Below are 12,203 nucleotides of genomic sequence, written 5' to 3'. Positions count from 1 at the left end.
GGATAATGGGGAAGAGGAGGGACGACGACAAGGAGATTGGCACTTCATGGCGCCTTCCCCTTTTCCTATTGGTAATTACCGTTTCGTTTCCTTGCTCACCACGGAAATGAGAAGGCTGGGTCATGCACTGCGTACACGCGGCACTACATGATTGGCTACACACCTCACTCACCCCATGGCGTCTTTCCGGATTGACCTTCCCATTCTACCCCTACACATCTCACTCGTTTCTGGGGCGTGCTGCTTCAGCTTGCAGGACAATATGACACATCAGCAATGTGGCTCCAAATGGAACTGGCAATGTCGTTATTTCGGTGTACGAAGGAGGTCCAAATCGGAATATTCTACGCGGCGTCCCCAAGGATTCCAAACGCGGTTTCCCTCATCCGTTGGATTGTCTGGGGATACTATACTATACCTACCCCTGGCTTTCTCTCTCCTACTTACTTTCTCAGCAAGCTCCTCCCTCTACCTCGCCTGTTTCCCCTGATGCTAGAAAAAGAGAGAAGAGGTCATTACGCCATAAAATCTTCCGAATCTCTTTGATTCTCAAATCTGGGTTCTCTGTATTTCTTTACAATTATTAATTGAGAGCTTCTTCAAACACTCTATCCTTCCTTTATCTCTTTGTTGGGACTCGAAACTGTGTCGTGATACTCTATGGGTGCGGCTGTCGACTGTGGTCCGCCGGGCGCTGATGAGGTGGCGGTTTTGCCTCTGAATTCCCTTCCTCTAGGTTTCAGGTTTCGGCCTACGGATGAGGAGCTGATCGATTACTATTTGCGACAGAAGATCAACGGAAATGGGGGAGAGGTATGGGTTATTCGAGAAATTGATGTTTGCAAATGGGAGCCTTGGGATTTGCCTGGTGAGTTCCTTTGATCTCGATCCGATTCTGCTTCTTTCTAGCCTTGGTAGTATTTTGCTTACTCCAATTTTCGTTGATTAGGGGTTGTCATAAGAATTGGGAAAGTTTTGAAATCTCTATTTTACTAATTTTTCTACAATCTACTTTTTAGCTGTCGACTAGAGCATGCTGGCTGGTTTTTTTATTCTCAAATGATGTCGGTAGATTAAATGATTAATGCTTGGTAAAATTACTGGGAAATTGATCTATCTATAAGAGCTACTTAACAATTTAGCGACATGCGTAAACGGCGGCTAAGTTCTTCGACTAACTCTTTGTCTTCCCTCTCGGTTTGTTCTAGATTTATCGGTGGTACGGAACAAGGATCCAGAGTGGTTCTTCTTCTGTCCGCAGGATCGCAAATATCCAAATGGGAATCGATTGAACCGAGCAACGACTCATGGGTACTGGAAGGCAACGGGCAAAGATCGCAAAATTAAGTCTGGGTCGATCTTGATCGGAATGAAGAAGACTTTAGTGTTCTATATCGGTCGTGCTCCCAGAGGGAAGAGGACCAATTGGGTGATGCATGAGTACCGTCCTACCCTAAAGGAGCTTGATGGTACCAATCCTGGACAGGTTGGGTCTCCTCTCGTTACATTTTTGTCATGATGCATGTGTGGCATTGAAGTGTTGGAACTTGTTAATATTTTCCCCCTTTATGATTTAAGTTCATCCCTTATTCTGGTTTGGTTTGCGAAACATTTTCTGTACCTATCTCAATTGTACAAGTCAGATATGATTCGGTTTAGTTATTAATTCAGCTATAAGATTACCTTTTGTGTTTACTTCGTTGGGGTTTCGTTGCCTTTTTTGATATTCTTGTTCCAAGGTCATATGTTCTGAAGCTCTTTGTAGGCTGAGTTCTACGCATTCTCTGTGAACATTGCATCTACTGCATCCTGGAGATAGCTCTCCTTATGGATATTTGGATTCCGATCGTTCTTGGTTATTTTTCTGTTTCATTTTTCTGGGTTCATTTCTAAGGAAAGGATGTCTGTAACTCTGTATTGTACCCTTTATTTTCTGCCAATAATAACCCTTTACATAAACATTACACGTTACTGCCTATAGGTTAATTTAGTTAGTTACCATCATCCTATTACTGTTTACTAATAACTTTGAATCTATATGAAGAGATTGTGATGTATTGCTGAACTTTTTGTTTGGTCAATGTGAATTGTACCAGAGTGCATATGTCCTTTGTCGTTTATTTAAGAAGCAAGATGAGACACTCGAAGGTTCAAACTGTGAGGGAAATGACTGTACCATGTCAACTCCACCAACTGCTAATTATTCTCCAGAAGAAATACAATCAGTTGTGGTTCAAGCAGCACCTTCTCCGTCGCTAGCTACTGAAGATGATAAGAACAGGGCAGTTCCATTCTATGTCTCTGAAAATTCTGAGGAAGCCACATCCAACATTATAACACCGATTGATTGCAACAGCGAAGAATGTGATACTTGTGATGCACAAAATAAGATTGTCATTCCAACGACTGCGGAGGTGAGATGGGTTGAGGTTCATTCTATTATTTCTTCTTTTCTTTTCTCATGCTTTTTATGGCCTCTGTTTTCACTATTGGAAAACGGGATTGTTGATTTTGCTTCTATACTCTGCGTGCCATTTCAGGAAGATCAGTTTTTCCTTGACATATTTTATGATCCAACAACTGAACCATTGGATGACAAGCTCTTCTCCCCCGTTCATCAGCATATCCCACCTGAGTTTTGTTTTTCTTCAAGCAATGAACTGGATAATGGCTTGCAACTTCAGTATGGTTCAAATGAGGTTAATGTGACTGAGTTTTTAAACTCAGTTGTCAACTGGGATGAGTTATCATATGATTCCAGCAGTCAAAAGCCCCCTTCCACCTTGGTTGATGCTAAGGATAATGGATCAGGCAGTGATTCAGATGTGGAAATGCCAAATATACTGGTTAGCAGCATCCTTCTTTTCTTTGGTGATCTATTTAGGATTATCTGTGCTGCTGAATACTTTTATTTGGTTATACAAGGCCTGCCACCAAGTTGTTATTGTTTTTTTATTTGGTAGCCTCAAATGGTTGGTCTTGTACGTTTTTCTTTTTGACGCTTCATTCCAGCTATCCATAAAATTGATAAACATCATGTTACAATTACCTCGCATGGTGTACTTGTGTCTCCTGTATGATCTTACAGTCTAGTTCTATGCTGCAGAGTCTGCAAGCATTACATTCCATGAATCCTGATGAGGCAATTGACGCAAAGTCATCTTCAAAGTTGGATAAAACTTCAGATTTCCACAGCACCATCAGCTCTGAACTTATTGGTGATCAGAAGAGCCATATGGGATTGTTACAAAACAATTTTTCGATGGCCTCACCTGATGCTGGCGTGGGCCAATTGTCCACCGTTGACCATGGATCCAGGAATTATAATTCAGCTGATAATGATGATATCGGTACTGGCATCAGGATAAGGTCTCGGCAACTACGGAATGACATGCCAAACACAAACCTCAATAGCCAAGGTACCGCACCCAGGAGAATCAGGCTGCAGCGTAAACTTCAAGTGCACCCTCTTAGCTCCAGTGAGGTGATCGAAGGTGGGAGCTGCATAAAAGAGGACCTTGATTCAAAACCAATCATTGCAGGGGTAAGAACTTTATCTTTTATAATCTGCGTCTCTCAGTTGAGATTGTATCTGCATTTGTCGTGAAAGCTGTGAATTCCTCTTCCGCAGGAGACAAAAGCTTCAGAAAATCACGCGCGTGATGTGGATGCTATGCATTCCAATGTTGTAGACGAACCCCAGAAGGCATCTCCTGAGTCAACTGACGATACAAAGACTCCTGAGCAACGTACTGCAGGTGCGGGGTCCTTCTTGAAGGTGAAAGACGTCAAAAGCTTGTGCACAAAGGCACGTTACACATCAAAAGCGCCCGTCAGACTCAAAATTTGGTCATCTGTTGTACTTTTTGTCATTGTACTGGTTCTATTAGTATTCTCAGCTAACGTGTGGGGGCATTCTAGAAGTTGAACCGCTAGGTGATCGTTCATTTGTGTGTAATTAAGCCCTCATTGTTTTTTTATTTTGGAGGGTAGGGCTACTTGAGAGCAAGGAGGGTTTTGTGCGTATGTTGTCCCCGGTACATGAGATACTCACCTAGATAGCTAGTATCTATGCTTTTGTATAGTAGTTTCTCACTCTCACTGCCATATGTTCTTGTTGAAGCTTGGGTCGATAAGCCTGAAGAAGCTTTTAGTGTCACTGCATGTGATGCTTCAGTCTCTTCTGGTTCTTCAGTTTTGTTTGATCTTTCGACTCTACTACCCTCTTCCGACGTTCCAAGGAGCTTGCTTTCTTATGTTTGAACTGAATTTGTGTGCCAAGTCTGAACTTCTAAGTGGTGCACGAGCTCAGTTAATTGAATTAGGGGGTTTGAGATGTGTGTATGCATGTACGATGTGTCCTTATTTGTAAGTTAAGTACGTGAAAGAGAAAAATATTGAGAAAAAAGATAAAAGATATTACTATTTTTAGTTTTAATTATAAGACCTTAATCTCAACGTGAAAGAAAAAAATAGTGGGAAAAAGAGTAAAAGATAATATTATTTTCAATTTTAATTATAAAATATTATTTGTAGGTTATAATTAGGTCTTATAATTATAACGGGTTAAAAGATAATATAATTAGGGATAAAATTGATGAAAATGTATTTAATATTTAAGCAAATCCGACCTGAATCTTATTAAAAGATTGGCGGGATCGGAGGGAGTATTATTTTCAGTATCTAAGTTTCCAATCTGGAAAATATTAGGGGCTGATGGACGGCAAATGTGTCCGCATAAAATTAATTTTTCAGCATATTATTCGAATAAATTATGCTTTTTAACCTTAACTACCAGTCGTCCGAGAGAAAAATGTGGTGTGGAATAAATGAACCCGTAGATTTTCTCAAGACAACGGAACAGGCTCTTCGCAAATGATGTACGCAACGGCAAACATTACAACCCATATTTTCCCGCATCTGCCACGCCGAAGGTCGAAGACGGGGCACCAGGTGTCCGTAGTTACTCCGCATGTATGAAACGACGTAGTTTTGGCTAAGCGGAGTGGAGTTTCCTTCTGGAGGAGGGGATCACCGCAGAAAGAGCTCTCGCACGCGTTACACATCTACTTCGGGGGCCACCTATAATGCACTGCTTCGGTGTTACTATGATGATGATATCCGCTAAACCATGGTTGGTACGTTTGCCCGTTTAGCTTTCACCGGGGTCAGCCTGCGGATTACCTTCCACTAGAGTCTCCCTGTCTCGGTTCTGCTCTTCTACACTATTTTCGTCGTTCCAGCCTCAATTCCCGATGGATACATATTTGCTTGCCCACATGCATCTGCGTCTTCTGTTGCTCTCACTCACTCTATTTTGCGGCGTGTTGAGCTCCGGCCATCTCATTGATGATGCCTATGCGAAAGAGATACTGAGTGCAGCCGAGAGAGACAAAGATTGGTTAATATCAGTGAGGAGGTTAATCCATGAGTACCCAGAACTCGCTTTTCACGAGCACAACACCAGTGCTCTGATCCGCGGGGAACTCGATAAGTTTGGTATCCCTTACACATATCCACTTGCCAAAACCGGCATTATTGCGGAAATTGGTTCTGGCTCTCGCCCCATCGTTGCTCTTCGTGCTGACATGGATGCCCTTCCTTTGCAGGTAACTTCGGCTCGGTTTCTGGGTCTATTCTTTTAAGCACAGCTATGAAGTATATCTTTGAATTTGGCGGTGTGTTCTCAGGAGCTGGTCGAGTGGAACCACAAGAGCAAAATTGAGGGCAGAATGCACGCATGCGGACACGATGCCCACGCGACCATGCTACTTGGTGCCGCGAAATTACTTAATCAGCGGAAACATAGACTTCAGGTGCTTATCGAGCTATTCCCTGATTACTTGGTTTGCTTTTCAATCTCAACACTCGTGTCTACGCTATTTTCAAGCGATGATTGACACTTAGCGGCAAAAATTTAATCACACTTGTTTGGGAGCCTAATGTCCAAATTTAACGGTTAAACGGAAAATCTATCTATCCCTCTCCCCTTTCCGGTAATATACAAGGGTGTTAAAATTAGAACTTAACTTCATCCAGCAGCCTTAGGTATATTTCCAGTTCAGTATGTTTGGTCCATGTGGTTCATAAAATCCAAAAATCAACTCCAGAAGCGCATAGACATAAACATGGTAGTTTGCCGTCACAAAGATTAGCGTGGTTCCAAATTATTACGTGTCAACTCATTCAAGTAAATTTCGGGAGACACACACACACACACACGGTTCCTTTTGAGGGCAGGAGATAATTGCTTGCTTTTAGACCACAAGAAGATAGTTTAAAATACCAGTTGTGCCTTTGAACACCGTCTTTCTCGGGGTATTGAAGCGTAGGCCTACAGGGACCTGAGCAAATGCTCACTTGCCAAGTTCTATTTGTGTGTTCAAGGTTCTGAATCACGCGAGCTTTCTTGGAATCTGTTATCTGATGAGCTTCCTCCTTTTCTTTTTGTCATTGAAGGGAACAGTACGACTTCTTTTCCAACCTGCTGAGGAGGGAGCCGCTGGTGCCGCTCAGATGATTGAAGATGGAGCACTTGAAGATGCAGAAGCAATTTTTGGTGTGCATGTCGATTACAGAACGCCTACAGGAGCCATATCATCTATATCTGGACCTTTCTCAGCTGCTGGGTGTATCTTTGCAGCAAAAATGATAGGGCAAGGTGGGCATGCTGCACAACCCCACAAAAATGTGGATCCTGTGCTGGCTACATCGTTTGCAATATTGGCACTGCAACAACTTGTCTCAAGAGAATCTGATCCACTTCACAGTCAAGTACGTCCTATTCTCAATCCAATCTTGTGAAAATTTCAGCTTCCATCTATTTGCTGGAAATCAGTTGTAATGCTGGCAACATTTATTTCCACAGGTGGTGTCAATTACTTATGTCAAAACCAATGTTGCGTTAAATGTGATTCCATCTTATGTTGAATTTGGTGGCACTCTGAGGAGTCAGACAACTGAAGGCATGTACCACTTCAGGCAGCGAATAAAGGAGGTACACTCAATAAACTTTGCAGACATAAATATTAGCTTCAATGAGAAACCTTTGTGACTTAATTATCCTAGATGGTCTAGACTCTGGGTAATTCTAGCTGACTTATAGTTTGTACAAAATCTCTGCTTTTCTAGAAGTCAATTATGTCTTGGCCATTTAATCACTTTCTTTTATCCTTGTGAAGTTGAAATTTTTTTCATCATATGCAAGGAAAGAATACTTCATTGTTGTTAGGAAAAGATATCTGGGAAAAAAAAAAAAACTGAAGAACAGTTTTAAAGCCACTCCATAGAGGGGTTAATCATTAAGAATGAAACCGTTCTTCTGGCCATGAATGAGTCTAGCTTTTATGTTCAATATTGATAAAAATTTTCTCTGCTTGTGAAGATCATTTAAATTAGTGTAATGTGCATGGCTAATTGCTCTTAAATTGTGATATGCGACAGTTCTCCTTAACCTTCGCGGAATTGTTTTTTCCTGTTGTGATTTCATGGTTGATTTGGGCTGGGAGTACTTCTCTGTCATCTGTATTATGCTGTTAAAAGAAGTAATAATGAAGTTAATGATTTTGTTTCATGAAATTAATTCAGCTTATGCAACGAGGGGGTGCTTGCAGGTTATTGAAGTACAGGCAGCTGTGCACAGATGCAGGGCACATATAGATATGAAAGAAGAAACTTTTACCCCATATCCTGCTGTTGTGAATGACAATAAGTTACACCTACATATAAAGAGGGTTGGTCAACTTCTGCTGGGTCCTGAAAACGTGAGGAAGGCCAAGAGGGTGATGGCAGGTGAAGACTTCGCATTTTATCAACAAGTGATTCCGGGAGCTATGTTTGGCATTGGCATTCGAAATGAGGAAGCAGGATCAGTTCGCCCTCCGCACTCTCCTTTCTTCTTTCTTGATGAGGAAGTCCTTCCAATAGGGGCTGCACTTCACACGGCGATTGCTGAGTTATACTTAGAGGATCACCAACATTCTACCGTGCAATAAGATTTGTCTTATTTTTGGTACTTCATGTCTATATAAATTTTTAAATACACCTCTTTCACCTGGACGAGGTGATATAGATTGCGGAGGAAAGAGATATTCACTCGACAAAAAGGCCAAAAGGTCCAGTACAAGGCATAAAATCCCTATTCCCAGGCACACAATTCTTATCCTTTCTCCTCTAACTGATTCTAGGATAATGCATACTCCAATTCTGTTATATAGATAAAGCCCATATAATTCTAGCATGCATCCCGATGTCCAAAAGGAAACTGAGTCTGTCGATAGACTCTATTACCTAAAACACCCATTTTTCATGGATGTTCATTACTCCTTATATTGACTGTAATGGGCGGTATAATTATGGACATGTAAATATCTGCGCATAAAAAATTCGCATCGTTTAGTGTGTTGAGTTTTCTTTAAAGTAGTTCGAGAAAGGCATGACTTTTTCGGTTTTTCTTTTTCCCAAGTCAAAATTCCTGACCCAACTGAGTGCAATGATGGGGAATGTGAATGAGCCACTCACACTGAATAGCGCTTCCTTTCTGGTGAGAATAGCTTGAACTGCTACTTGCCTTGGAGCGCAACAGATGTTGATATATTTTTATTTAATTGATGTGAAATGCGTCAGCCTTCATAGGATCTGGATTCCCTCTCATGCGAGAAGGATGATGGACGAAAGGGAGCTAGAATGGCGAGCTAGAACAGATATGCTTTTAAACATATCAGTATTATAGCCATTGTCCCCCTCATTCCTTTTTCTTCGCATTGACAGTAAACGAAGGTGGCCTTTTTTTGCTTATGAAAGTCAGCGGCTCTTATGTTATCGATTTTCTTTAGCAAATTTCTATGTAACCCTTTGATGTTGGATCAGTTTTCTTTTTTGTTGAGACCCTTGTGTAAATATTAGTATTAATATCATCTCTTTTTCACCCAAAAAAAAAAAGGTGGCCTTTTTTTTTTTTTGCCAAAAAGGTGGCTAATTCTGAATATTGATACGGTGAAAGTCTGGCCTTCCAATAACGAATTCATGACTTATCCCAGGGAGTATGATAGCGTTTGTTATGATATTAGAATTTTAGTATCTAGTTTTTCTGATCTTAATTAGGTGTGGTTTTGATTTGTCTTTATTTAGAAGGCTTATGTCGAATTATGCGTCTAACCTGGGATTTATACTGCAACGAGATTTTGGGTGGTTTTAAATAAACAAGAATAATGAATTCATGCCCTGAAATTATACAGTCCATACTTCTCAAAGAATTAGTGCCTATATCGAGAAACATACAATAACATGCCGCTCAATGATTTAGAATTTTCCTCGGTGCTCTAGGTGGTTGAGTCTGACGTACGATCATATAGATAGTAAAGATCTTCGCCGCAAAAGCAATTCAAAGTTTCCGGCGAAATAATGTAGAAGCCTAGAAGGAATGAGAAAAAAATAGTCAGAACCAGAAGCAGCGAACGAGCTGAAATTCTGCAGGAAAGGCGGGGCCAGTGAATCTCCCTATACTTCGTGCTCTGCGTTTCTTGGAATCATGCCGGGCAAAAGTTTCACTTTTCTTGATTAGGACACATCCTACGGTTAGGTAATAAGAACATTGCAGGATTTACTGATCTACAAATCTGCCCATTATCCCTCAAGGAATTAAGCCAGCTATCCCAATTATCGTTCCATCACGGAGGAAGAGTATTACTACTTCTATTAATTAAATTTTGAGATACATAATTGTTATACTTTGTAAATACATATCGACACAAATATCATTAATAGAAATTATTTTTAATAAGTAAAAGAAGTGGGCGTGCGTGGTTGGATTTATGCGATTGCCTTCCAAATGAAAATGAAACTGAGCAAACATGGAGATTCCATTTTTTTTTTGGGTACAACATGGACATTCTAACAAAGGAAGGGGCGACACCTCGATTAGAATCTGTTACGGAGTTTCCGGCCAAGCGGAGGGAGATTCTGGAGGGGACCGCTACAGGGAGAGCCCGCCTACTCTTGGGCCACCTGTGAACCATTATGCACTCTCTTCCAATGGGAACTTATTTGGGCGGTTGCTATTCGAAAACTCTGGACGGGGCGAAACGTTGCCATCTTCTATGCTGAATTCATCGAGCAAGATAACCCTGCTTTAATCATTCTGCAGACTTGGAAATTGTATGTACAAGTTAACGAAGGTTCGACTATTAAGGAGGTCTCGCTGTCTAAAAGCTTTTAGGAATAGGCTGTTTTTAAAAGGAATCAAATTTGCTTGGGACTTGGGTTTCAAGAAAATGGTCCTTGAATCTGATTCAAAATACCTGCCGGACGTGATTATCAGCAACAGAATCTGTATCAACTAGAGCCTATTATTCATTCAGATTCCAGAGATGCTGAATTTATCTTCTGTACGCGGGTCGCATTCTCAAGCTACGGCTTGTCGTCTTTCATCAAAAAAAAAAAGAGATGCTGAATTTATATTGGGAGTTGCAGATTCTACACTTTTCTAGAGACCAAATTGCCTAGCTGATTCACTTGCGAAGGACGGGTTATCTAGATCAGATTTTTTGCTTCTTGTCGGTCTCATCGTCGAACTTTAGTGGTTGAAGAGTGTTCGGGATTTGATTCTCACTGTGTCTTTACTTTCTCAGTCTTTTGCCCTCTCTTGTAAATAAACAATGGATGGCCGTCGACGGTGGTTGTCACGTTTGAGTTTCACTAAAGTCGACCTGTGCAGTAAAAACGATCTCCGTTGACGATGGTTGGTATATTACCTTCCAGTAGAGTCCCCCAGTCTCCGTTCTTCTCTTATATTCTATTTTCGTCGTCCCAGCCTCAATTCCCAATGGATACATTTTTACTCGCCCACATACATCTGCTTCTTCTGTTACTCTCACTTACTCTGATTGCGGCGTGTTAAGCACCGGCCATCTTACTGATGATGCCTATGCGAAGATACTGAGTGCGGCCCAGCAAGACAAAGATTGGTTAATATCAATGAGAAGGCGAATCCATGAGTACCCAGAACTCGCTTTTCAGGAGCACAACACCAGTGCTCTGATCCGCAGGGAACTCGATAAGCTTGGTATCCCTTACACATATCCACTTGCCAGAACCGGCATTGTTGCGGAAATTGGTTCTGGCTCTCGCCCCATCGTCGCTCTTCGTGCTGACATGGATGCCCTTCCTTTGCAGGTAACTTCGATTTCATTTCTGGGTCGATTCTTTCAACCACATCTATGAAGTATATCTTTGAATTTGGTGGTGTGTAATCAGGAGCTGGTTGAGTGGAACCACAAGAGCAGAATTGAGGGCAGAATGCACGCGTGCGGGCACGATGCTCACACGACCATGCTACTTGGTGCCGCGAAATTGCTTAATCAGCGGAAACATAGACTTCAGGTGCTTATCGAACCATCAATTCATCGATGACATGGTTTACTTTTCAATTTCAGCATTTGTGACTACACTGTTTCCAAGCAAGCTGATGATTGACATTTAACGGCAAAAATTTAATCACACCTGTTTGGGAGCCTAATGTGCAAATTTAATGGTTAAACGGAAAATTTCTGTCTTTTCTTCCCCTTTTCGGTAATATACATGGGTGTTAAAATTAGAACGTAACTTGATCCAGCAGCCTTAGAAATTTTACGAGTTCAGTATATTTGGTCCATTGGTTCACAAAATCCAAAGTTCAACTCCAGAAGCGCATATACATAAACAAGGAGGTTCGCCGTCATAAAGATTCACCTGCTCAATTCTGTTGTGTGTTCGTGGCTCTGAATCACACGAGATTTCTTGAAATCTGTTATCTGATCAATTTCCTCCTTTTCTTTTCGGCATTGAAGGGAACTGTACGGCTTCTTTTCCAACCTGCTGAGGAGGGAGCTGCTGGTGCCCCTCAGATGATTAAAGATGGAGCACTTAAAGACGCAGAAGCAATTTTCGCTGTGCATGTCGATGATGATGAAACGCCTTCAGGAGCCATAGCATCTATATCTGGGCCTTTGTCAGCTGCCGGATGTATCTTTGCAGCAAAAATGATAGGACATGGTGGGCATGCCGCAAAACCCGACAAAAGTGTAGATCCTGTTCTGGCTACATCGTTTGTAATATTGGCACTGCAACACTTGTCTCACAAGAATCTGATCCACTTCATGGTCAAGTACGTCCATTCTCAATCAATCTTGGGATGTTTCAGCTTCTATCTATTTGCTCAAAATCAG

At 41.5% G+C, this 12,203-nt stretch overlaps 2 protein-coding genes and 1 pseudogene across 2 annotated transcripts; all 3 read left to right on the top strand.

Moving 5' to 3' along the window:
* The first annotated feature begins 478 nt into the window (after positions 1–478).
* LOC114751285 (protein NTM1-like 9) lies at positions 479–4,198 on the top strand. Its single transcript, XM_028939941.1, has 6 exons — positions 479–868; positions 1,209–1,486; positions 2,097–2,414; positions 2,541–2,846; positions 3,107–3,544; positions 3,632–4,198. The coding sequence occupies exons 1-6, from the start codon at positions 661–663 to the stop codon at positions 3,926–3,928; spliced, it is 1,845 nt and encodes a 614-aa protein (XP_028795774.1). The 5' UTR covers positions 479–660; the 3' UTR covers positions 3,929–4,198.
* Positions 4,199–5,142: 944 nt separating this feature from the next.
* Positions 5,143–8,211, top strand: LOC114751291 (IAA-amino acid hydrolase ILR1-like 5). Its single transcript, XM_028939948.1, has 5 exons — positions 5,143–5,609; positions 5,691–5,816; positions 6,460–6,774; positions 6,869–6,997; positions 7,614–8,211. Exons 1-5 carry the CDS (start codon positions 5,256–5,258, stop codon positions 7,992–7,994), a joined length of 1,305 nt encoding a protein of 434 aa, XP_028795781.1. The 5' UTR covers positions 5,143–5,255; the 3' UTR covers positions 7,995–8,211.
* Positions 8,212–10,659: 2,448 nt separating this feature from the next.
* On the top strand, positions 10,660–12,142 carry LOC114751276 (IAA-amino acid hydrolase ILR1-like 3; annotated as a pseudogene).
* Positions 12,143–12,203: the final 61 nt, after the last annotated feature.

The sequence above is a fragment of the Neltuma alba genome, unplaced genomic scaffold (genome assembly GCF_004799145.2).
Source record: "Neltuma alba isolate B1F8T4 unplaced genomic scaffold, ASM479914v2 tig00006859_pilon, whole genome shotgun sequence".
Lineage (NCBI taxonomy): Eukaryota > Viridiplantae > Streptophyta > Magnoliopsida > Fabales > Fabaceae > Neltuma > Neltuma alba.
Note: the sequence above shows the minus strand (reverse complement) of the source record. Positions and strands in the feature narration are given on the sequence as shown.